Genomic DNA, 23,509 nt, shown 5'->3' on the forward strand with positions numbered 1-23,509 from the left:
AATATGGGAATAATCTTTGATGTTATTCAAGCAGGAGTGGAGGCAGTCCTCAACTTTGTGTTTACAAACAGCATGAATTATGATCTCAATAAGTTTCAGGGTGAGGCGTCAACCCAGATGGAGTGTGAGAGACTTTCCTGCCCTGCCCTCCCTCTGTCTGCTACCCCGACTGTCACTTGACTGTTGTTCATTAACGTATGGAGGACAGGTAGACCAGACCGTAACAAGGTGGAGGATTATTGATCTAAGGCTTTCACCGGGGGAACAACCGTTGAAGACTGCATTTGTTTCTAAGCGTGGCTGGGTGGCGGATCTCAGACGAAAGGTTATTTTCTTCTCTTATCTGGATGTTGGACGGTGATTCAAGAGACAACGTGACTTCTGCTTAGTCACCGACGAGTCCTGTTCACCTGGACTTCGTCGTCAATGGAGAGGATCTGTTCAGGTAGACGGATGTAAAACCTGCCTTCAGCCTCCTGTTTATCTGAACACGGATTTTTTTATTTTTTGACATGTAGGAACTGTGGTAAAAGTCACAAAATTCTGAGGGGAACATTTCAAAGAACAAGATGAACATCTCACCCATTTTGCCTTTTCTGGGAGTGTTTATAGTGTCAGTGGTCGCCAACAAGATGCTGGAAGACTGTTTGTCATGGAACCACACATACACTATGAATGTCGTGCTGCTGGAGGACAACACGTATGGGTGGAGTCGACCGTATGTTGAGGCGGCAGTGAGACAAGCCATTGAAGAGGACAGGCAGGAGAACATTAACAATGGTATGGACTGATTCTTCCTAAATTAGGCTGAATGGACCTGACAGACAACAATAATTTGATAAAATCTGAAAACAAATTATTTTACAGCAGCCATTAAAAAACAAATTGTTTTTAAAAACCTAAGTTAATTAAACGTGATAATTTAGCAATGAATCCTGGCTGTCAGATGAAGCCAATGTACATTTTATGAGGCGATTAATAGACTTCTAGAAAACTAAAATAGAGAACTACAAGTCAAGATGGCTGATGAGAAATGTATGAACTAGTTTCTCTGCATCCTGGTGAGTAAGAAGAATACAGAATTAAAATATAATTTCAAAATATTTATTTTTTTTACATTGAAGCATTGATTTTCAACATACATTGATTTATTTTTGATGGATTAAAAAAAAATGATTTGTTATATATTGTTTTGTTTTTTTCTTGCTGCTGCTGTAAATGTAACACCAGTTGGCTATAAAGTCAGTCTAATCTAATCTTAACAGCCCAAATAAATTAATAATTTCGTTTTTGGCATTAATAACTCTTATCTTCTTTCCATGACTGCAGGTTTAGACTTCACGTTGACGGCTAACTACAACGGGTTTAGCACCACTGTGTACAAGCGGCAGGGCTGTGGGAGCAGCAGCTGTGAGGGAGTGGCGATACTCAAGATGCTGCATGTGAGTCTGGTCAAAAATGTGCCTAACGAGTATTTAAAGTTTTTCTTTATGAGCACACGTTAAGGTCAATTGATCAATGGTGTTGTGGGAATAAAAAAGTTTAGTTTAAGAGGCACCGAGATGCAGCGCAGACCACTTACTTACAGAACTTCCTGACATGGATGTGAGAACCAGAACCAGAATCTCCTGTCCTGTGATTACCTCTTATCTTTGTTCTCATATGAGATTTCAAAAATCTCAGTGTAAAATAATTGAGCTACTGTTAACAGTGACAAGATTCCAAATATGAAGTTCGTCTTTGCTCGTACTGGAAGCTGTGGTTTACTGGTTCCCTTTTGTGGTTTAATATCCCTAGATTACACTTTAGGAAATGTCAATCATCAAATACTTGAACAGAAAAGGCCTTTGCTTGTTGCTGTCAGCCCCTCCAGTCACTGATCAACCGCTTTGCACCAACAGCATCACGATTGCAGGGTTACAGTAGTAGGGGGCAGAGATGCAAATATCTCCACCAATAGCAGCCGAAATAGAGCAAAAATAGAATGCACCCTCTGTTGACTTATAATGTCTCTGTGATGACAGAAGAACTACAAACTGTTTCTGTAATCTTTCTGCAGAATAAGGGTGATCTTGGTTGCGTCATGCTGGGGCCTTCCTGCACTTATGCCACCTTCCAGTTGGTGGAGTGAGTATGTCTCTGTTTTTTTTATTAAATAATCTGCACCAAACAACTGACTCATTTTCCCTTTTCATTCCCGCCTTCGTTCACTACTCCAGTGATGAAATTGGCCCGAACGTGAGCATTCCCATCATCTCTGCTGGGAGCTTTGGACTCTCGTGTGACTATAAGCCCAAACTGACCCGAATTCTGCCTCCAGCGCGCAAAATCTCAGACTTTTTCTTCAACTTTATAAAGGAAGCCTTGCCATTTAAGGATGTTTGGAAGCAGGTCTATGTCTACAAGAGGTCCACCAACCCACCTGAGGATTGCTTCTGGTGAGACAACACAGGCTGCAATTCACCTGATTGACCTCTTCTCTCTTCATTCTACAGCATGAGTCACTTCATTGTTTGATCTCTGCTTTTGCCTCAGGTACATCAACGCGTTGGAAGCACCCTCTTCCAGCTTTGCCAAGAATCGAAACAGAGAGATGCTGCGTGGGGAGGAAGATCTGAAGAAGGCACTCACCAATAAGAAAAGATACAGTAACAGTGAGTAGCTTTCTTGTTTGTTTGAGTTCCATCTCAGTGCATTAAGCGTTTCTCCCTGAACTGTGTCATCATTCAACAAATCCTGAAATCCAAGTGATTATGTCGATCTGAACAACATTGGTTTGCATGGAGGCAACAGGATGCCAGACTAGGTCAAAACCATGTGCATAGCAGTGCACTGAAATGCTACAGAGCTTTTATTTTGTCTGCTTCGATTTTCTGTTTCAGTTTTCATCATATGTGGGACCCCTGATGACGTTGTTCAAATAAAGGCTAACGCTGTCGAGATTGACGAGGACATTATGTTCATTCTAATCGATATTTACAAGTAAGCCTGTCTATGATTTCATCGTTTTGCTCCGACGCTGTCACCATTAAGAAATCAGAATACAAGACCTCAAGCAAAGTGACTATTTGAATGTATAGAAGTTCACCCTTTACCTTCCTTCAGCCCTGAGTATTATATCAACACAACATCCAGCAAGGACATGCAGAATGTACTGGTGGTCACTCTGCCACAGAGGAACTACGACTCTGGATCAAACTCAACATACAACGACACGGTGAGCGTCATCTTAACCAAAACTGTGTCGGGATACAGGCCTTGTTTGACTTTTAATTCATCATCTTATCTAATGGGCAGATAAATGACTATGTGGCCGGGTATCACGATGGAGCGCTGCTGTTTGGCAAAGTGCTCAGAGAGAAGATGCTCAGTCAGCGACGTAACCGGTCCTATGATTCCTCTCTGAGTGACAACCCTTTTGTAAACGTCTCCTTTGATGGTGCGTATGATCTTACTCAAGGTTAGCAGTCAGTAGATGATTTGAACATTCTGTGAACAAGGATGCTCCAACCTGTGAAATTTGCTTGGTTGCCTTCATGAGTGTCATGGGTTGGAGGTCTGGCAATGTGACATCTTTTGCAAAGCAAACTTTGCTACCTTTGGTATTTTCCAACATGAACTGTATTTTCCCCATAATTTGTGTCTAAGTGATGAATTGGGACATTTTAATAAAGTTTTTCAGTATTGAGGGAAGGCAGATGGCAGATGATGGGGTGCAATGTAAATACCTTGGGCAACTCCTCACCGTCAATTTACCTCCATATTAGTGCTTGTTTCTGCCACTGACAGGTTTAGATGATACTGTTTTAAGAGTCTGACAACATTATGGAAAGGATCCTACTGAGATCCCTCTATTGGCTTTTCCTTTGTAATTAAATCACATGACTTGTTGCCAGAATATGGTTGAAACGTGAGTGAGTGTTGGTGTTGTCAGAGTTTGTTGTGTTGGGGTACACAAAGTGCAGCTAAGTGTTATCTTAAAAGTGGCAAAATAAGAACTTTTGGTGGATCGCAGCCTGTTAAGCAGCTGACGGCTGCAGCATTCTTTCTCAATACTGGACCACTTCAAACACATGTTTTTCACATTAGTCACTTAGACACAGACACATGGGGAAACAGGGTCAGGTGAAAAACACCAATGCTATCCTTTAATTATACAAGACACAAATTGCATATTTTTTGTTCTCTCACACAGGCTTACTTGTAGTCACAATTCAAATTCCTGACTAAATAATATTTTATTAATATGACATTTTTCAGACCAAATACATAAAGGCTACTCATTATGTTTGCAGATGTTCCGCATTCGGCAATAGACATGTGCCAGGAAATAAAAAATGCTTTCTTGTTTGTTGTTGTTATTGTTGTGTGTGTATTTACGTGTGTTTGTGTCGAGCAGGCATGGGAGGACACTATGTGCTCGATGAGTACGGTGACAGAGATGTTAACTTCTCTATGATTTACACATCAACTGTCACTGGCAAGGTGAGACTATTTTTGATTCAGCAGGTAGCACAGTCAATGTGAACATCTGTTTATACTTTGCCTCTCTGTCTCTCTGTCTCTCTCTCTCTCTCTCTCTCTCTCTCTCTCTCTCTCTCTCCCTCCAGTACGAAACCCTGTTAGTGTTTGACACATCACAAAATAAAACTGTAACGATAAACACAAACCCTGCCCTGCCCTGGAATGGTCGTCTGCCTCCTGACGTGCCAGAAAACACTGATGGTAACACACACACACACACACACACACACACACACACACACACACACACACACACACACACACACATACACACACACACACACACACACACACACCAAAACACCAAACACCACGGTTTTCTCTGGGATTTGTGACTTGTGATTTTAGCTCCCATTCATCTTGTGTGTGTGTGTGTGTGTGTGTGTGTGTTTCTGTGTGTCTGTGTTTCCAGGCTTAGATGTGCATGATGTGATTGTGATCGTGCTGAGTCTCAGTGTTGTCGTGGTGACAGCCATCGCTCTCATCTTCTACAGGTAAACAGCAGCGGTATCACATATCCTACATGGAGAACTTCAGCAAAAATAGACCTAAAGCTGATTTTGACAAGACAAAGAAAACAACGACAAAAAAAAGAAAAAAAAATGTGTAAACTGTGATGATAAATTATTTTTTATGTTAGAACAACAAAAGCTGGTTTTAATTGAAACTCGGGAAATACCTTGAATGAGCGCTTCCTCCACATATAAATTTGGTCATTGTGACGTACAAATGTAGTGGGATTGGAGGCTCTCTGAAAGCAAAAGAGTTATCCCACGAATATCTCCTGCGCTCATGATGTATGTATTTACTGTAAGGATGCACCAACCTGACCTTTTCTATTCCCTATATTGATACTGATACCTGGGCTTTGGGTATCGAGTGATACCAAGTGTGGATCCGATACCAGTGTTTAATAGGCTGTATGCCTTACTGGGTGGAAGTGACTGGGATCAGTTAAAATGAGTAAATGGCAACATCAGGCCTGACTTTAACATAAACATGATCCAATACCAGATTAGGTTTTTGTCACCGATACCCAAATTCAGCTATTTGAGTCAATATCGGGCTGATATGCAATATCAGTATTGATGCATCCCTGATTTACTGTGTTCTTGTCTATGTGTGCATAATGTTAGGCAGAACAGGAAAGAGCGTCTTATGCAGAAGAGGTGGTCTCACATCAGCCCTCTTCTGATTGGTCCACTGGATGAGAAGGAGGTATCTCTAAAGGTAAATCCCCTCATCAATCAAGTGTCACTTTACGAAGATAAGTTTGACCTTGTTTGTAATGACTATAGAGTTGTAGGCCTGTTATTTGCAGAGCTTAGCTGCTCGTTCACACTTTTTGTCATGTAGGCTACTAATAAGTAAAATGTAAACTGGGCTCACTAACCGATTTTCTGGTCAGTCATGTCTAGCCTGTTGATATTTTCATATTTTCATCGTTTTCCACACTTTGATTCACAGCCACACTGAACAGCATTCATCAGTGCAACAGAATGCTGGATGTATGTTTAAATTTTTGTGCATCTGTGTGACAGATTGATGACGATAAGAGGAAGGACAGCACATTCTTCAATCATCGAGGCCGCTATGACAAGAAGGTACCAATATTCCAAGTTCCAAAAATTCAGATTTAGTATTGAGTCGTAAAAATAACAAAGAGATGGGAATGATCAGATTACTTATTTTCACTCGGTAGTGTTTTTTTTGTATTTTTCAGCCTGTAATCCTGAAAGAGCTGAAACATGCAGATGGAGATTTCACAGAGGACCAGAGAATTGAGCTGAACACTGTAAGGAACCACTGTATTGTGCTTTCATGTCAAGTTTACAAAAGTCTTTGCCGACATGCGTTTAAATGGAAAAACTCAGCCCGTTTAGGAGTTACTTCTGTCTTTGTAATACATCCATGTCTCTGACCCCCTCCTGTCACGACCTCCTGACCCCCATCTCTGCATGTTTCAGCTGCTGCGTATAGATTACTACAACCTGACCAAGTTCTACGGCACGGTGAAGTTTGAGTACGGTGTGTTTGGAGTGTTTGAGCTCTGTCAGAGGGGATCCCTCAGGGTAAGAGCTTTCCTTTCACTTTCCCTGCATATCACATTCAGCTCGAATAAGTCAGTCATTCTTTTCTGCAGATTCACAAATTTGATCAACATTGGAACCTTTTTTCACCATTTTATCATGAATGTCTATGGTTGACTTCTACTTGACTTAAATACGTGTAACATGTTTCCCAAGATAGTCTTATTATTATCAAATGCAGATCTGGATCCACATGCAAAATAATAAAAAAACACATTTATTTTATTAAAATATTATTAAAATAACACATTTGGATGTTGGGTGGTTGACATGCTTAATGACAGCATACTTGACCACCATGATGTTTACAACGTAGTTTGTGATTTTTAGTTTAAAGAGCACTAATAGTATGTGTTTGAATGCACGTAGTGACACACACACACACACACACACACACACACACACACACACACACACACACACACACACACACACACACACACACACACACACACACACACACACCAGTGTTTCACAGTTCCATGTACGCATAATAAAATGTGAACTTCTTCATCTGTTCCCTCAGTATATTCTGAATGACAGGATCTCATACCCAGATGAAACCTTCATGGACATGGAGTTCAAGATATCTGTCATGTATGACATAGCAAAGGTATTGTTTGCACTTTTAGCAAAGGACTTTTTTGTGTGAGTATGTCACGTATTTATACGTTTTTAAAATATGAATTCTACATCACATTCTGACACTCAAGGATTTATGTTCATTTTGCAATATTTATATAAATTCAGCAGTATTCTCCCAATGGACATGGCCATTATTTTTTATATATGTCAGATAAACAATTTGCTCAGTGTGTTTTATTCATCCTCCCTCAGAGTGCATTTCAAAACGAGACAAGCAATGAAGTCAACTCTGTAAACCCATCCTTCATATATCTATACAGGGCATGTCGTATCTCCACTCCAGTAACATTGAGGTCCATGGTCGCCTCAAGTCCACCAACTGTGTGGTTGACAACCGCATGGTGGTCAAGATAACTGACTTTGGCTGTCACACTATCCTGAGGCCAGGCAGAGGTTAGGCTCGTTTTCCATCATCATTCCATGTTTGATCTAAACACTGAGAACAGAGTCATCCTCTCCTCTCCTCTCCTCTCCTCTCCTCTCCTCTCCTCTCCTCTCCTCTCGTCCTCCTCCTCTTCCTCCTCTCAGACGTGTGGACGGCCCCGGAGCATCTTCGTAAAGATGGTGTGTCTCAAAAAGGCGACGTCTACAGCTACGCCATCATTGCTCATGAGATCGTCATGAGGCGGACCCCGTTCTACACACAGTACTGCTCTGATCCTGCAGGTAGGCCTGGAGGATCTGCATACCATTAACCTGCGATACAATAACACAAACAACACTGACTGTGTCACAGTCCTGCTCTCATGTATTATCTCAACGTTATCTATTCCCCAGAGAAGATCCACAGAGTGCAGTATCCTAGTGGGTTGAGCGTCTTCAGACCTGACCTCAACTTTGACGGTGCATCAGAAAGAGAGATTGAGGTAAAACAGACACCAAACAAGCATTTGCTGTGACAGTTACACACACTGAGAATGATGGATTATAAAATAAAGCTGCTCGGACTCAACAGAGTGAAAATCCCTCCCTCTTTTTCTCACTTTGCTCGTGTATAATTATGTGTTTAAACAGATGTTCATGCTGATAAAAAACAGCTGGGATGAAGACCCAGAAAGAAGGCCGGATTTTAAGAAAATAGAGTTAACTCTGGGTAAAATTTTCAGGTACGTTTGGCTTTAAATTATTTCACTTACACACTTCATGTCCAAATATACAGTAAGTGAGCGCCCAAATAAAATACGTGGACACCAGAACATTGCACCCATTAGTTGAGTACAGGCCAGTCAAGTTAATGTCACTGCAATAAGGTTTCCTATAATTAAGTGCCAAAACTATAAAAAAAACACGATATCCACATACTTTTGGCCCTCCAGTATATTTGATCCTGTTTATTGAGATAATTCCTGCTGCGCTGTTCTCCCACATGATGATTTATTAATTTGATGATATAAACAGTGTTATCTTGTTTTCCTTTGAAACAGTAACCTGCATAACCAAGACAGCGAGACATACATGGACAACCTGATCCGTCGCCTGCAGATGTACTCCAGGACTCTGGAGCGTCTCGTGGAGGAGAGAACCTCTTTGTACAAAGCTGAGAGGGACCGAGCTGATCAGCTCAACTTTATGCTACTTCCTGGGTAGGTTTTTACTGTATTCTGAGTTAGGGAAGGCAGCTGAAAACATGTTTTTTTAATTTTTACAATGGATCAAATGTGATAAAAAAGGCTCGTACTGACAAGCCCATAAATAATGATCACGTGATTCTGCAGTTCCCCTCAGTTTTTAGCAGGCAGCGGCTGTAATCCCTGTCATTGCCCATTAAAGGGTACTGTTTGTAGTGAAAAATCACTGATAAATCCAGTATGATCATGAACATTAGCAACTGGTTGGTTAACACAGTGGAGCATGAAGCAGCTGAAATGCCAAAACGCTTTGCATGTTCATACTGTCTATTCCTTTAGCCTAAATGTAACTGACCCTAATGTTAATTTCATGAGGATCCATCTGTTCACGTCATTTTTCTCTACTCTCCCTGCATCCATCAGCCCGGTGGTGCGTTCTCTGAAGGAGACGGGCAGAGTGGAACCGGAGCTGTTTGAGGAGGTGTCCATCTATTTCAGCGACATCGTGGGATTCACCACCCTCTGCCACTACAGCACCCCCATGGAGGTGGTGGACATGCTCAACGACATATACAAGAACTTTGACAGCATCCTTGACCACCATGATGTTTACAAGGTACAGCCCAGTGGTGAAGGTTACGTGGTCGTCAGCCAGGATGTTACTGCTGTTTTAGTTGTATTTTTGTACTGATTAGAGATAATGTATATGAAATGTATTAATCAAGCCATTCATCCATTGTCTCTCAGGTTGAGACTATAGGCGATGCGTACATGGTTGCATCAGGTTTACCCAAACGCAATGGCGACCGACATGCAGTGGACATTGCCCATATGGCCCTCGACATCCTGGCATTTGTAGGGACGTTTGAGTTGCAGCACTTGCCTGGCATCCCTCTCTGGATCCGTATAGGTGTGCATTCAGGTAACAGAAATGATGATTTTGTCTTATTTTATTTCACCCTTGTTCTTCTTGCCTTAAAACATAACATTTGTATATTTTCTGGTAATAGATTGTATTTGTCACATGAAAGTGCAGAACTAACATTAATTAGTTCATCACACATATTGCTTACTGTGTGAGCAATATGTGTGATGATGATTTAATGTACATGCCCGAAATAAACAAATAAATAAATAAAATAAATAAATAATTTGATCCTGCAGGCATCATAATATGTGACAAATTTACAGAGATGAGTCAAATGTAAACAGCAAAAGTCTCTTTGCCTCAAAGCAGTTATTTCAATGTTTTAAAAGTTTTTATTGCTACTTTAAATTTCTAGAGTAATTACTAAGTAGTTCCTACTTAAATCGATTTTAAACTCACTTTTCCAGTTTTCTCAGCCACCAGTACATTATATTATTCCCATTTACTCCACACCACATTCTCTTAAATGAGAACATGTCTTCACATGTCTGTGGGAAAGACTTACAAAACATAGTGTGTGTCGATGATAACGGTTATGGATGTGAACATAACTTTCAAACACCAACACTTTAACTACAAAAAAAAACAATAATATAAATGATTAGTCAAAGATAAAAGTCAAATTATTGCAAATTGTTTTTGATTGATTGAACTGAATTCAAATTCAAAATAATATATTAGTACTTGTTTGTGTGTATTTGTGTGTAGGACCGTGTGCAGCAGGAGTGGTGGGGAACAAGATGCCTCGCTACTGTCTTTTCGGAGATACAGTCAACACCACATCACGCATGGAGTCCACGGGCCTACGTAACAGACCACACACCTTTAACACAGTCACAACACAAGCAGTTTGTGATCTTAGGAGAGCTGAGGGTTTGACTCACATTCATGTCGTCTTTCCAGCTCTGAGAATTCATGTCAGCCAGTCCACCATCAACATCCTGCAGAGGACAGATTGCAAGTTTGAGTATGAAAAAAGAGGAGAAACGTTCCTGAAGGTCAGCTGGGTTTGCTTTGGCTTTTTATGTACTCATCAATCCAAATGTAAACTGTTAATAACAACTCTGATTCCTGTGTGTGTGTGTGTGTGTGTGTGTGTGTGTGTGTGTGTGTGTGTGTGCGTGCGTGTGTGTGTGTGTGTGACCCAAAGGGGAAAGGCAAAGAGATGACCTACTGGTTAACAGGAGTGACTGGGGGGAAATACAACCTGCCGACACCACCAACAGCGTGAGTGAAACCTCATCTATCTTACTCTCATGTGAACACATCATGTGAGACTTTATCATCCACTAATGCTGAAAGATACACTCTCTGGCATCCAAATCCCAATAATTCCCTCCAGCTCACCATTAATACAAATAAAAGCGTGGTAGAAATGGGACACAGTTCATTGTAATTTAGTGCATACATTCATTTATATATGATCTTTATTTAATGAAGCAAAGAGTTGTGCTCATGTAATTAATACCCACCCTAATGTATGACTTACTTCTGAATTTAAGCAGAAATTGTAAATTCTACCACCCACATCCAGTCCAAAATAACCCTCACATTGCTGCCTCAGGGAGAACTTCCAGCGGCTCCGGCAGGACCTGGCAGAGATGATCGTGTCCAGTCTGGAGAACCGTGGAGTTGGGAGCGAGGGCTTCAAAAACAGGAAGACCCTGTCCACCAAAGTCCGCTGGAGGGAGACCAACAGCAGCCTGCAGCGGAGCAGCCCACCAGAGTACTTCCACCTTGCTGTCACTGACAACCCCAGTACCTACCTGTGATGAGAGGAGCTTTTACTACATCACGTAGACGTTATAGAAGTGTGCCATATCGTCCTGGGCCTGTCTGAATCAGCACCGCTGGGGTTCCTGAGGTGACGGCGGCTCAGAACAGGCAGATTGAAAGTGAGACTTGTGCGTTGATGTAATGATGATCATCTCAGCAACAGGTTTTCAGTTCTCTCTTTCCCCTTTGATGATTTACCCTTGCCACATAAAATTAGCTGTTTATTCGTCAGTTATTTGTGAAAAGGAAAATCCTCCCTCATATGTGTAAATAAGGCCCCTCCTCTTTTATTTTGTGGGACTGACACATGTTCACAAATGTTTTATTATAGGTGTGTTGTAAACAGACTGGCCTAAAGAGTAGCAAACACAGGCGATTTCTGTTTATATTTTGATACTTTCACTTGGTGGCGCCAAAGTGTGCCATTTTTCCACTTTTAATAGATGTAAATTTGACCTAGAACTGTTTTGGGTAGATTTTTCTTGTAAAATGTTTCAAATAAAAATAGTGAGGCTTATGCCTTTTTGTAATTTGTAACAGATAACCTTTGCCTACTCCTGCCTCGTCCACAATGACTCAAAGATAGAGACACACTTCACCACTACATGGATTTTAGAGTGGGAGGCCTCCTTTTATATCTATTAAAAACACTGTACTTACGGTTCTGTTAGAATAGTTCTCCGTTTCTGTTTATACGTTGCCTGCAGTCAGCTTATTGATTGAGAAAGTTTGACAAAATTATTTACCATGTAAATAGACTTTTCTGCTGCAAAGACAGTGAAACTATATCCAAACAGTACTTGTCATAGCAGCGATCTGAGAATATTTCTCTTTCACACTACAACAATGCTACCTTGTTTTCAGAACTTCCGAAATATTTCTGTTATGATTTTGGTATTACATTTTATTGAATGATGTTTGAAATATGGCATGAGATCAGAGCCGTTTTTATGTCTTTTAACAACACTTTACAATAAAGTACACAACAATATAAACAGTCTTACATGGTATAATTGAACGCCATTCTACACCATAACACTTATAGTTCTTCAAATTGTGCAGGGAAATAAAACAACAGTAGTAGAAACATTTAAAAACCATAAAAACATGGCTGAAAAGACAGATATCCAACATTTGGATTTAATAATGGGGGGGAAACTCATCACAGTGAGCACATGCAATGAAGAAAGGTTTTGAAGAATACAGACACACACACACACACACACACACACACACACACACACACACACACACACACACACACACACACACACACACACACACACACACACACACACACACACACACACACAGCCCTACACAGTTTTAGTTGTAACTAAGGCAGTGCCGCCCAGCTCTGTGGCAGGAAGTGGGACCCTGTGTTTTCTCATTAAGCTGCATGTCTCAGCATGCTTCTCAGAGTCCCTGCAAGCGGCAAAGCGCTCCTCCCATGTTGTGCCAGTTTGAGCCCCCAGGTGGACGTGAGGACAGGATGAAGGGGCCCACGCTGCTCCCTGCAACATCTCTGCCTGACCATTTCTTTCTGAAGGCGGTGGGTGGATGATGGCAGGCGGTTCGGTTTTCTCCTGTTGCAGTTCTACGTCCTCTGCAACAGAAACAACTGAAACATGATTATGACTAACATGATTATGACTATTTGAATGCCACTGATTATTCAGATTGAGTTAAATATATTATGCAATAGGATTTCCCTGAATGTGTGTGCAGTGAAACTGAGCACTGATCACTTAACACAATTGCAGATAATAAAATATGAACCCTCTACTGAAAGACTGGCTTCTTCTGATAGTGTATAAAAACAAAAATCCCCCCAAAATCACAAACACGTCCTTGTATTTATTTCCAATAGATGATCTGAATTTAAAGGCAGCTATTGTGAGGGCCAATCGATATTCAGAAGAGTACTTTTATTTGATTCCATACATGGATTTTTAATTAGGATTCCACATTATTATATCTAGAGTGTTGTCTGGCTTCTAACTGCAAATTAATATACATTCATATATTGTAATGAATGTTTATTATGTAAAGATTTCTTCTTCTCATTTGTTTTTATCATATTTGATTTGGCGTTCACAAGGCCTGGGGGGGGGGGGGCATGTTTTGGTGTTGGGAGGAAACCCACGCAAACTCCAGAGAACAGACCAGGAACCACAGATATGCAGAACGTTCTAACCGTGGCATGGTGGTGCAGCAGTTAGAAGGTTCTGGGCATCCACCTCTTTTCTAAGTCAATTATGTTCTTACTTCTATACAACACTGTGTTCCCGTATGGCCTATTGACAGACAAACAAAAGCAGGCTGTTGATACAGTGAATCGAGTTTCTCCCTAGTCCTGAGATTTCTTTGTTTTCATTTAACTGGGTTAAGACTGCACAGGAGCTGCATTCCAAAGGATTAAATTATGATCATGTTGCCATATTAATTATATTAAGCAAAATGGCTCAAGTATTTGAGAGTCATCTGCACAAGAGCCATTCAAAGGAGTTGCTGTAAATAAAGGCAGGCTGAGCACATGACTGGCAACAGTATTTTAAATTCAAGACTTTGAATCAGCGTGTCTTCCAAAGTAAATGCACATGGACATCAGCAATACCTGGCTTTATGGATACAACATCCATCTGAGTGAAGGCTATTCTGATGTCAGTGCCTCTCTAGGTGTCTTTTTGTCAGTTTACGTGTTTTGAAGGTGGTGTGAGACCAAATGTTTCCTGCCTAACCAAAGGATGTGTGTTGAAACCAGAATAGCTGCTGAGAGAGCAAGGCTGACCCATGGGACGCCTGAGAAGAAGTGAACACAAACTGTGGAGTTTCTACTGAACGTCACAGTTCATCAGCTGCACGTCTACAAGCCCACTTCCTCCACACTACTCTCAGAGGCTCTGCATGCTGCAAACAACCGATTGTCCTGACATAAAATAATAAAAAACCCAAGATTTAACCCGAGATATTCGTTTTTATCTGTTATATCAATCTAATCTCTGGGGTTTAAATTATACACTTTTACAGTATTAACAATTACACATATTTAAGAGAGTGATAAGACGATGCATTCTATATTTGAGCAGCTTCTTCTATAAGAATGATCTGTTCAGGTGTTAAAACATGGATGCATCATTGATAATTTGCAAATAAATTCATAGATAACTTATTGGTGGCAATATTTTGAATGAACTCTATTATTTCATGAAACAATTTTCTGTGTCTTCATATAATAACACTCTTAAGCCTCTGAAACAGCTTTAAACAAAACCCTCCGGGGAAAAAAAAAAAAAATACAAAAAAAAATCCAAAAGTAAATCAAAAGAAATAAATCATATGAATCACCAATGCCAGTCGTCTTTACCTGATGTCCTGCTGTGTCTGGTTGGTCGTTTGTATATGACAAACCACAGAGCCAGAGCCAAGATGGACCCCAGTGTAGCCAGCATCACAAATATCCACAGAGCTGGAGTCGGCACCATCACTGAGTCGGCATGGGCAGCAGGAGAAGTGGATCTCAACTGGACCACATCAGCCAGGGGTGGCACTAAAGGGAACAGCTTGACCAATGACCCCAACAGAAACATAGTATACATTCTCAACAGTCAACAGAGAAATAAATAATGTCATTTTTTGACTAATCAGTACATTGATGATCTAGCGTCTGGACACAGGTGTAATCAACTGAATGTTTTGCGTTACAGTGGTTGACAACACAGCTCTGATGTTTGAGATAACCAGGAATAATTCAGTTAATAACAATAATAATTAAGTTACAGAGTCTAGAGGCTTAAAGAGGTTTTGAGACTAGATTTTCACAACTGAAAGGATAACTGAAGAGGTAAAATAAATCTATGTTCAGTGAAACTCACCTGTTGACGGTTTAGGTTGTGGTTTGATTCCAATACATGCGCCGGTGAGACTGTCCTTCTTTGACCCAGCAGAACAGTCCTCCTTGCCCATGGCTGAAGCAGGGTGAGGAATGTAAAGGCCTGCTGCTGTGTTACCCTCCCCTAAACGTGTGTTTGTTACACAAACCAAAAAAAGTAACTGAAAACAGAACTGTGAGACACAGGGGAGGGATGTGACAGGAGCATTTATGAAATGAATGCAGAAGGCCTAACAGACGTTTCAGTTCCTTCATTTCAGAGGAAAGGGTGAATCACTACATTGTCCCTGGGGGCAGGGTGAGAGAGAGCATACAGTGGGTTTGTTTCACAAACAAAGAGGTTGTACTATTTAGTTTGGATTAAATATAAAAAAAATGAAATTGAACAAAATAACATTTTCACTTAACTACAAATTATTTGTATCTGTATCTGAAGTTTAAAATCGTTGTTTGTAAAAATAATAATAAAAAAGTCATAGTATAGCATGTCGAAAAAAGTAATAAAGTGGCTAGGTAAAACATGTTTAAAAAATGGATCGTAGGACAGAACCTAAACCCGCCAGTCTAAATTTGATTCTCTGCCTACATCTTTGCATACTTTATTTTCGAGATTGAACTTTAAAAATGTCTCCCCAGCAGAGAAACTGAACTCACAACCTTATGGTTACCAAGCTGGTCCTGTATCTCACTGTGCTACCCGCCACAACACTACTACTTAGTTAAAACAGAGAGTGTATGTGGAGCAAATGTTATTTTCTAGTTTGTCTAAAAGTCATGTTATGTCAAGAAAGGTTAAAAAAAAAAAGTCATAGCATGTCGAAAAAAGTAATAAAAAAGCCTTAGTATAACATGTTTAAAAAAATATTGGACTTTAAAAGTCTGTCAGCTGCCGCGGAACTGAACCCATAATATATTTTTTTCAAACTGTGCGTCGTTGCGATTTCGCATCAATTTCGACTTCATCAACCGACAAGGAAGAAAAAGACAACAGGTAAATCCATGTAAGCCTAAGAGGTGGAGCTAGCTAGCTTGGTAAGCTTGGTAAGCTAGCTAGCTTGAAAGGCAAATCTTTTTAGTTTAAAAAAAATTTAATTGAACAAAATAACATTTCATGTAACTACAAATGTATTTGTATCTATCTGATGTTTCAAATCGTATAGTATGTCGAGGAAAATTCATAGAACAGCATGTTGAAAAAAGGGATTAAAAAGGCTTAGTGCAACATGTTTAAATAAGGAATCGTAGGACAGAACCTAAAACCTCCAGACAGTCTAAATTCGATTCTCTGCCTAACTCTCTGCATCCTTTATTTTTGAGATTGAACTTGAAAAATGTCTCCCCCTGCAGAGGAACGACTTAATCTTTGGGCACATGGGAAAACTGTTTTTAATGCAGACAATGCAGTAGAGTAATCAGTTAAAATGTAAGGATTTTATTAGCTTTCAATAAATTGTCCTATCAAAATCCTCTCAAGAGGCAGCTGTTGGCCTCCACAGCATCTTATTATATCCGTAACTTCTTGTTTTTGACAGCAGCAATGGCCAGGAGTCATCGTTATGCAAGATTAAATACAGGACTGTACAGGTACAACTGTAAAACTTTAATAAAAAATGAACACATGAAATGATTACATGATCTAGATGTGCATTATGTAGAAGAAATACAGGCTTGTATAAAAATATAAACATGAGATATTTTCATATCGCACAGTATAAGAAGTAGATGCACATAAATCACAGACCTAAAGATCAACAGCCCTGAGTATGACATTGTACTGATTGTTTCATTTATGATTGAAATTATGGCATTTCATGAAGACATTCAAGCATTTGAAAAACAAATTAAAAGGCGATGAATTATTTCATGCATTGATTCTGCATTTTATAAAGTTATAAAAAGTTGCTGTGTTCAAGGCACAAATGGCTGTAGGTAAAAAGAAAACACTCCCGATTTCTACTGTACCAAAGTAAATAAGACATGAGGCATATGTCCGTTAAAATACTGATTTAAAATCTGATTGGCAGTTTGACATCCTCATTTTATCAGGTGGAAGGAAGTAAAGGAGGTCAGTCACAAAATGTAAAAACTTAAAAAGAAAGCATTTGTGGGTGGGACGCAATTCTGAAGTTTAAAGTAGTAATCTTTTAATTTAATATAACTTAATTATCTGTTAAGCCACTATTACCGATGAGGTAGCACAATGGTGATTGAGCCTTTGGACTCATTGCATTTGCATTTAAAAAACTGGGTGTCTGTGGCCAAGCCTGTGGAGTGCAATGCAGCCGAACAGAACACAATGGAGATCTTTAAGATTAAATGAAATCAGTGTGTAAACAGATGTGTGAACCACAAAAGAAACACAATTTAACTTTGGACTCTCATCATTCATTACCCTGAAAGAATTACACAGACAGAATCTCTCTCTCTCTCTGTCACCCTTATACAAACACAAACACACCTCATGGCTCGAAGAGAAGAGGCTGCATCTTGACAAAGGTAAAGTTGTAGTACTGGGGCAGACCCTGGTGGCTGATGTTGCTGAATTCATCCCAAAAGAACGGCGGGAGCCCGTCCTGTGTCGTTGGTCCGTTTACTGCCTCTGCACTGAAGTCCCCAGCCATCTGGAAATCTGTCACCTGCAGGTAGAACAACACCAGGACAAGAGAACATGTGAGCTACATGGCATGTGCTTTTAAATGTGACCTCTATCCATACACCTATGCATCTATCACCATAATGCAAGATCACTGTGGTAACAGCACTCTACCTTTGTGTCATAGCAACCATTCGGTGTAGGCCCCTGTGCCATCAGGTCGCCACGGCAACAGATAGATTTGCAGGAGTCACCCTTGGAGTATGGATCCTTCTTGTAATCTGAAAACAAACAAACAGTTGATATGGAAAACTACCTGAATGTGAGCCAGAAACAAAATGAGCCAGAGTCACATACCATTAAACCTCATGATGTGCTTCAAGGAGTCCAGGTCCTTGACATCAGCCTGGTCACGGCGGAAGATCTTGGCTCTGGGACAGAGGTCGTAGGAGAAGTCTTCTCCATACTGTTTCCACATTTCTCCATAACCACTCAGTGTGTAGATCTTCTGGTGGAAAGGAACGTTGTATGACGGCCAGTAACCTGTGGGAAACAGAGGCAGAGGAAAAACTAGTTCTACGAAAGTACAAATGAATACAGTAGAAAACCGGAAAACAAATCTGCTGTTACCTCTGCGCAGAGCCTGGGTCTGGTCAGAGTACTCCACCAACCCAGGGATCTGCTCCACCACAGTCAGGGCGCCGTCATCTACACTCTGACCAAGCTTCACTTTGCTCCTGTCCAACACCATGTACTGGTTGTTGTAGGTACCTACACGGGGAGAGCCAGAGATAGGGTATTAGTTAAGTACGTACTGGGTGTAGCCTCTAACCTCAAGCAGATAAGAAGCGGGCTGCAGAGGTCTGGTGAGCTCGGTTCTTTTTTTCTCCCCATCATTTCTCAAACGTGCAGCCTTCACAGCCTCTGGAGTCACAAAATGTTTTTTCATGCAGTAATACTTCCCGAGACCTTCCCACCAGATTTTGGTCTGTAAAATAGATGGAGTTCCCCTTTTATTATCAGGTCTATGCAAGTAGATTTAAATTTGGTGCTGAAATAACTGTATTCCAATGGCTGCCTGAAAGGCAAAATGAATTAAAGACACAATACACTTAATGATATAGTCTTTAATTAACCGTTATTGGTTCATGTTGTACTTGTATGTCTCCTCACGTTACTGCTGTCTTTTAAAATAATGTATAACTGTGCTGAGTGCTACACAAATATATAATTACCCACCAGAGTTGTGCATGGAGAAGGTTTTGGCCCATTCTTCTCCACTATGTGCCAAACTGTGAGCCAATCTGACCCTCTGCCATGCCAGAAGGCTGTTGGGAGTGATTGTGTCAAACAGGGAGGAGTTGAAGACATTGTTGGTGGTCTGGGTCATCATCAGACCACTACCCAAGAGGTAGAAGTCATCCAGAGACACAAGGAAACCTGAAGAGAAAGATTTAAAGGCTTCACACAAAATACAAACAATCCCTCGTAGTTCTATTGATTAATCTAGACACCATTGTTTTGGTGTGAGTTGTCAAGTTTTGAACAGTCTTTGCGATGACTTTTTTCCCCCCAATAAATGGGAATGTATTAACAGCAATGTATCTTTCAAGAAATCATGACCGGGTTACTCAGGATAATCTACAGACCTTGTTTTGAGCAGTTTCATGTGGAAAACAAGGTTTTTCAACCATAGTTCCTAAATAAAACTGATGTACAACAATTTCTGTTGATTATCTTGAGTAACCAGGTCATGATTTCTGAGTTTCTCCAAAACGATGAGTTCCATTTAGCCCCCCGACATCTTCAAAACTGCAACCCACAAAGCAGTCTACGCTGATACGAGGACATTTCTTACAATTTTCACAAACAAGCCACGGTTGTGTGTAAAACTGTGATTGCACTTCAATATCACTGTTGTCCTTGTTGTCTTGGCAGCATTCCTGAAGCCTACATACCAGGGTAGCTGCTGAACGACAACTTCCCGGTGGCTGTGTTGGGCTCAGCGATGTGGAAGTCCCAGTGTTTGTAGATCCGCATTGTGGCAGCGTAAGTGTACCAGCTGGAGTGAGCAAACAAGAGGTTCTCAAAGCCGGGCAGCATCTTGGGGGATGGGCAGAAAACGATGAAGTGGAATTAGACTGATTGGCTATAATTCCAAAGACAAACTAAATATCAGGCTCTGAATTATGGGGATATGTGAATTAAACCATGGAAAAGAAAAGACACTTGGAGTTATGTGTAACGTTGCAAAAGCTGGCACAGAATGTAAATGTGGCAGTGCTCAACAATGCAGAAAATATGGCAGAATAAATACTTCTTACGTAATAAAGAAAGAGATGAGGGTACATTATTACCACTGCTGTTACCGTTACTACCTATATATTTTATGACTCTTTCTTACACTAAAAACAAACAAAACACTGTTTTCACTAACAAGAGTGTGCAGGAGTTCTTTGTTTATGCACTACTACACACAATTACACTATTGCGTCTCTGGGAACACCAGGCCCTGTATGTTTGACGTGGTGGTGGTCACATTGACTTCTGTGTCGCTGTGTGTATTCCTTATGTAGAGTATGTGACAGGGCTTACTGGAACATGTTTTAACCTCTGACCTTGATGAGAGCAGAGCAGTGTCCCATCCCTGGAAGTTTGAGGTTTCTGAGCGGAGGGCTGGAGGTGCGGACCAAGGCAGGGATCAGATCCAGCAGGTCTCCCACTGAATTCAGGAACTGGACGTCAAACAGGGACAGCGGCTATGGGAAGGACACCAGATAAACAGCTGTTTGTCAGAGACAGCCACTAATCCAAAATAAATATCTTACAAAAAAAAGCTGCTGTTTAACCTCATGCTCCAACAACAATCTATTATTGACTTTAAACTGGTGCTTAATGGTATGTTTGCTTAATTGATTGTTGGATAACAATATTGCCATGTTGGTGGTGTTGCAAACCACTCGATGCTTGTAAAACAGCTTCTATAAACAAGACCTAAAATGCAATGATAGGATAATACTAATGTTATGTGACCTTTTTTCCTTGTTTCTTGGCCCAGTCTGCAACTCCTGCTTGCAGTCCATCCATCTGAGCCACGATGAAGCCTGCGTGTTTCCACAGAGGGTCAGAGCTCTTGTTCAGTTTCACCTGCTCCCTGGTCCACGCGTCCTGCTTCCTACAAGCCCAAAGTGCAATTTGTAGTTCAGTTGTCATTATTCATTACAATAATTACTGTAAAACCCTTGAAAGTAAAGGAGAAAACACTGAGCTCATTATCAAACATTCTGCAGACATTAAGTCCAAAACTTACATGTGAATAAACTGACTTGAACTGAGGAATTATGCATGGAAATGAATATGATCCCATTAAGCCACTCAAAATCAAACATCGCACCCTCAAAAAAGTCAAAGTTATCAATCTGAAATTCTGACTTCAACAAAGAACAATCTCTGCTCTGCTCTCCTCCTCCTTCTGTGTTGTAGGCCTACAATATAACCATTGCCAGGAATGAACACGTCTAGTCAAGAGCAGGCGAATATCATTCCAGAAAGAGCTTCAATATGTGGCCAGATATTGTGAAAGATAGTCACAGTATTGTGTGACTCAGATGCATGTTTCTGCGGTGCTGCTTTTGTGGTTTTATAGTTTTTTTAGAGGAAACGAGAACAGACTCACGCCATGAAAGTCTGAACTGGGCCGAGGATCTTTGGGTCGTTGATCAGCTGCGGATACATGTTGGTGTAGTGGTCCATCATCTGTCTGGGCAGAAAGAGGACATATGAATATGACATGTATGTTATCAGAATGACAAAAGTCAAAAGGTCTCTACAGGAATACGGAGCATGACAGCATATTCATCACACTTACTGGGCAGTGAGGAAGCCTTCGAGGTAGCCGGCCAGGAAGAAAGTCACCTCGTCGGTTTCAGTGGTCTGCCCATACCCGGCACGGATCTCTAGGATGCTCCAACCTGTGCTGGACAGGGTATCGTTTAGATACCCATATGCATCGCCCTCCTTCTCCATCACCCCTTCCTTCAGCAGGACGACCTTGTGGTCGGGGTCCCAGTACACTGTGGCTGCTGTCATCTCTGAGAAGAAATCAAACCCCGTTGCAGTACAAAGACATAAACAATACAACGTCTACAGGGTCTCCAAGCAGCCATGCAGACCAGCGTTGGGGACATTAACTCCTAGAACACAAGTGAAGTCGTATTTCACTAAAACTACCAATCGACAAATAATTATATTTCTTTAAAAAAACAAACATTTGCTGGCTATTTAACATCTAAACTGTGCATTGGTGACATGACAACTAAGGAGTCTTGTGACGTGTGACATCACTCATGTTTGTCTAGATGTCCCATTCACTAAAAATATCCCACCCATACGTGTCTGAATTTCTTCCAATAATATATACGAAATGTTTCTAGATGTGCTTATGTTCAAATTATTTTATAGATATACAAAAATGAAGGTTAAAACTAGAACATGTCAGTGGCAGGAGCTGTCGTGAGTTTGGAGAAGTATCCTGTTAAGGTAAAGAAAACACGAGCTATTCAAGCGGCCAAATCACAGCAGTTGACAGAGAGTAAATAAAATGAGTGCAATGCTTACAGCGAACCACTATTTGTTAAATCTACAAAAAGAAACCCATCAGAGAAACTTGCTTTCACAATAACTCGACCTACTTACTGTCAGCAGAGACGAAGGTCGTCGCCACAACAAATAAAAGAAAGACATAGAACCACTTTACTGAAGGCATGGCTGCGTACATGCCGTTCAAAACTAAACTAGTGCAGAACAGGAACGAGGATCGGTTAAGGACGCTGCCGGCGGGGAGGAGATCGCGTAGATATGGCGGAGGGAAAGTCCGAGTCAACCTGAGCGGACAGTCCTGCAGACGGAAGGAAAAGGGGAACAACGTTATGTGCCCTTTGAGAGGGAACTATCGAGTTTCCTATTAACACTTGAAACCAAGTGAGATTAGCAATAGCAATAGCTATAAAACTATGACAGTATAATTTCCGAGCAAAACGTTTCACCCCAGATGGGACTCGAACCCACAATCCCTGGCTTAGGAGGCCAGTGCCTTATCCATTAGGCCACTGGGGCTCTGTGGCACTACTCCAATGTCATGGTTTGATTTATACATGATGCGAGGCGCGAGCGTTGTAGGACGAGTAGATTTAATTATTTGTGGTCTCGCAAAGATATCACATTATATAGTTTAGTTTCATGGACACTGCACCAGATTAATAAATAAAACTACGCAGAACATTGCTAGTTAAAGTTGCCTTGAGCTTATGTAGAGGATCACATCAAAAAGCAGTCCGTTAAAAGAGAAAGTAGACAGTCAAATGATGCTGTGGGAAAATAATCCATCCATTGTCTACCGCTTATCCTGTATTCAGGGTCACGGGGTGTGGTAAAATAATAACAAAGCTATTGATTTGAAGGCATCCCAGAAAGGAATACACCACCAAAAACATA

At 40.8% G+C, this 23,509-nt stretch overlaps 3 protein-coding genes across 5 annotated transcripts in view; 1 reads left to right on the forward strand and 2 right to left on the reverse strand.

Moving 5' to 3' along the window:
- The window catches only part of LOC311031310 (uncharacterized protein), a 55,797-nt gene extending 40,098 nt beyond the window's left edge, over positions 1-15,699 (reverse strand). Inside the window, exons 1-3 of one of the 3 annotated variants that reach the window (XM_084037545.1) lie at positions 15,407-15,699; positions 14,899-15,081; positions 12,802-13,152 (exon numbers count right to left, since the gene is read on the reverse strand). In XM_084037545.1, the coding sequence (XP_083893671.1) occupies positions 12,848-13,152; positions 14,899-15,081; positions 15,407-15,497 (579 nt within the window). In that variant the 5' untranslated portion in view covers positions 15,498-15,699 and the 3' untranslated portion in view covers positions 12,802-12,847. Of the gene's footprint in view, positions 1-12,431; positions 13,153-14,898; positions 15,082-15,406 lie in introns of those variants that run through there. The other 2 variants (XM_084037546.1, XM_084037544.1) reach the window with 2 other exon arrangements.
- On the forward strand, positions 570-11,901 carry gucy2ca (guanylate cyclase 2Ca; the record flags this gene model as incomplete). Its single annotated transcript, XM_084037786.1, has 27 exons — positions 570-780; positions 1,330-1,442; positions 2,060-2,127; positions 2,220-2,438; positions 2,536-2,654; positions 2,883-2,982; positions 3,106-3,217; positions 3,298-3,439; positions 4,400-4,485; positions 4,611-4,725; positions 4,937-5,018; positions 5,661-5,754; positions 6,066-6,128; positions 6,248-6,319; positions 6,492-6,596; positions 7,141-7,227; positions 7,520-7,652; positions 7,788-7,925; positions 8,037-8,125; positions 8,274-8,365; positions 8,684-8,842; positions 9,251-9,443; positions 9,575-9,749; positions 10,464-10,562; positions 10,659-10,753; positions 10,906-10,982; positions 11,320-11,901. 27 exons carry the CDS (start codon positions 570-572, stop codon positions 11,525-11,527), a joined length of 3,246 nt encoding a protein of 1,081 aa, XP_083893912.1. The 3' UTR covers positions 11,528-11,901.
- Positions 15,700-17,008: 1,309 nt separating the features above from the next.
- Positions 17,009-22,965, reverse strand: plbd1a (phospholipase B domain containing 1a). The gene is made up of 11 exons (XM_084036700.1): positions 22,712-22,965; positions 21,885-22,107; positions 21,693-21,776; positions 21,050-21,191; positions 20,635-20,775; positions 19,975-20,119; positions 19,256-19,456; positions 18,647-18,787; positions 18,374-18,559; positions 18,191-18,297; positions 17,009-18,059 (listed from the first exon to the last, which is right to left on the reverse strand). Exons 1-11 carry the CDS (start codon positions 22,791-22,793, stop codon positions 17,883-17,885), a joined length of 1,629 nt encoding a protein of 542 aa, XP_083892826.1. The 5' UTR covers positions 22,794-22,965; the 3' UTR covers positions 17,009-17,882.
- Between the last annotated feature and the right edge of the window lie 544 nt (positions 22,966-23,509).

The sequence above is a fragment of the Eutrigla gurnardus genome (genome assembly GCF_963514095.1).
Source record: "Eutrigla gurnardus genome assembly, chromosome: 20".
NCBI classification, from domain to species: domain Eukaryota; kingdom Metazoa; phylum Chordata; class Actinopteri; order Perciformes; family Triglidae; genus Eutrigla; species Eutrigla gurnardus.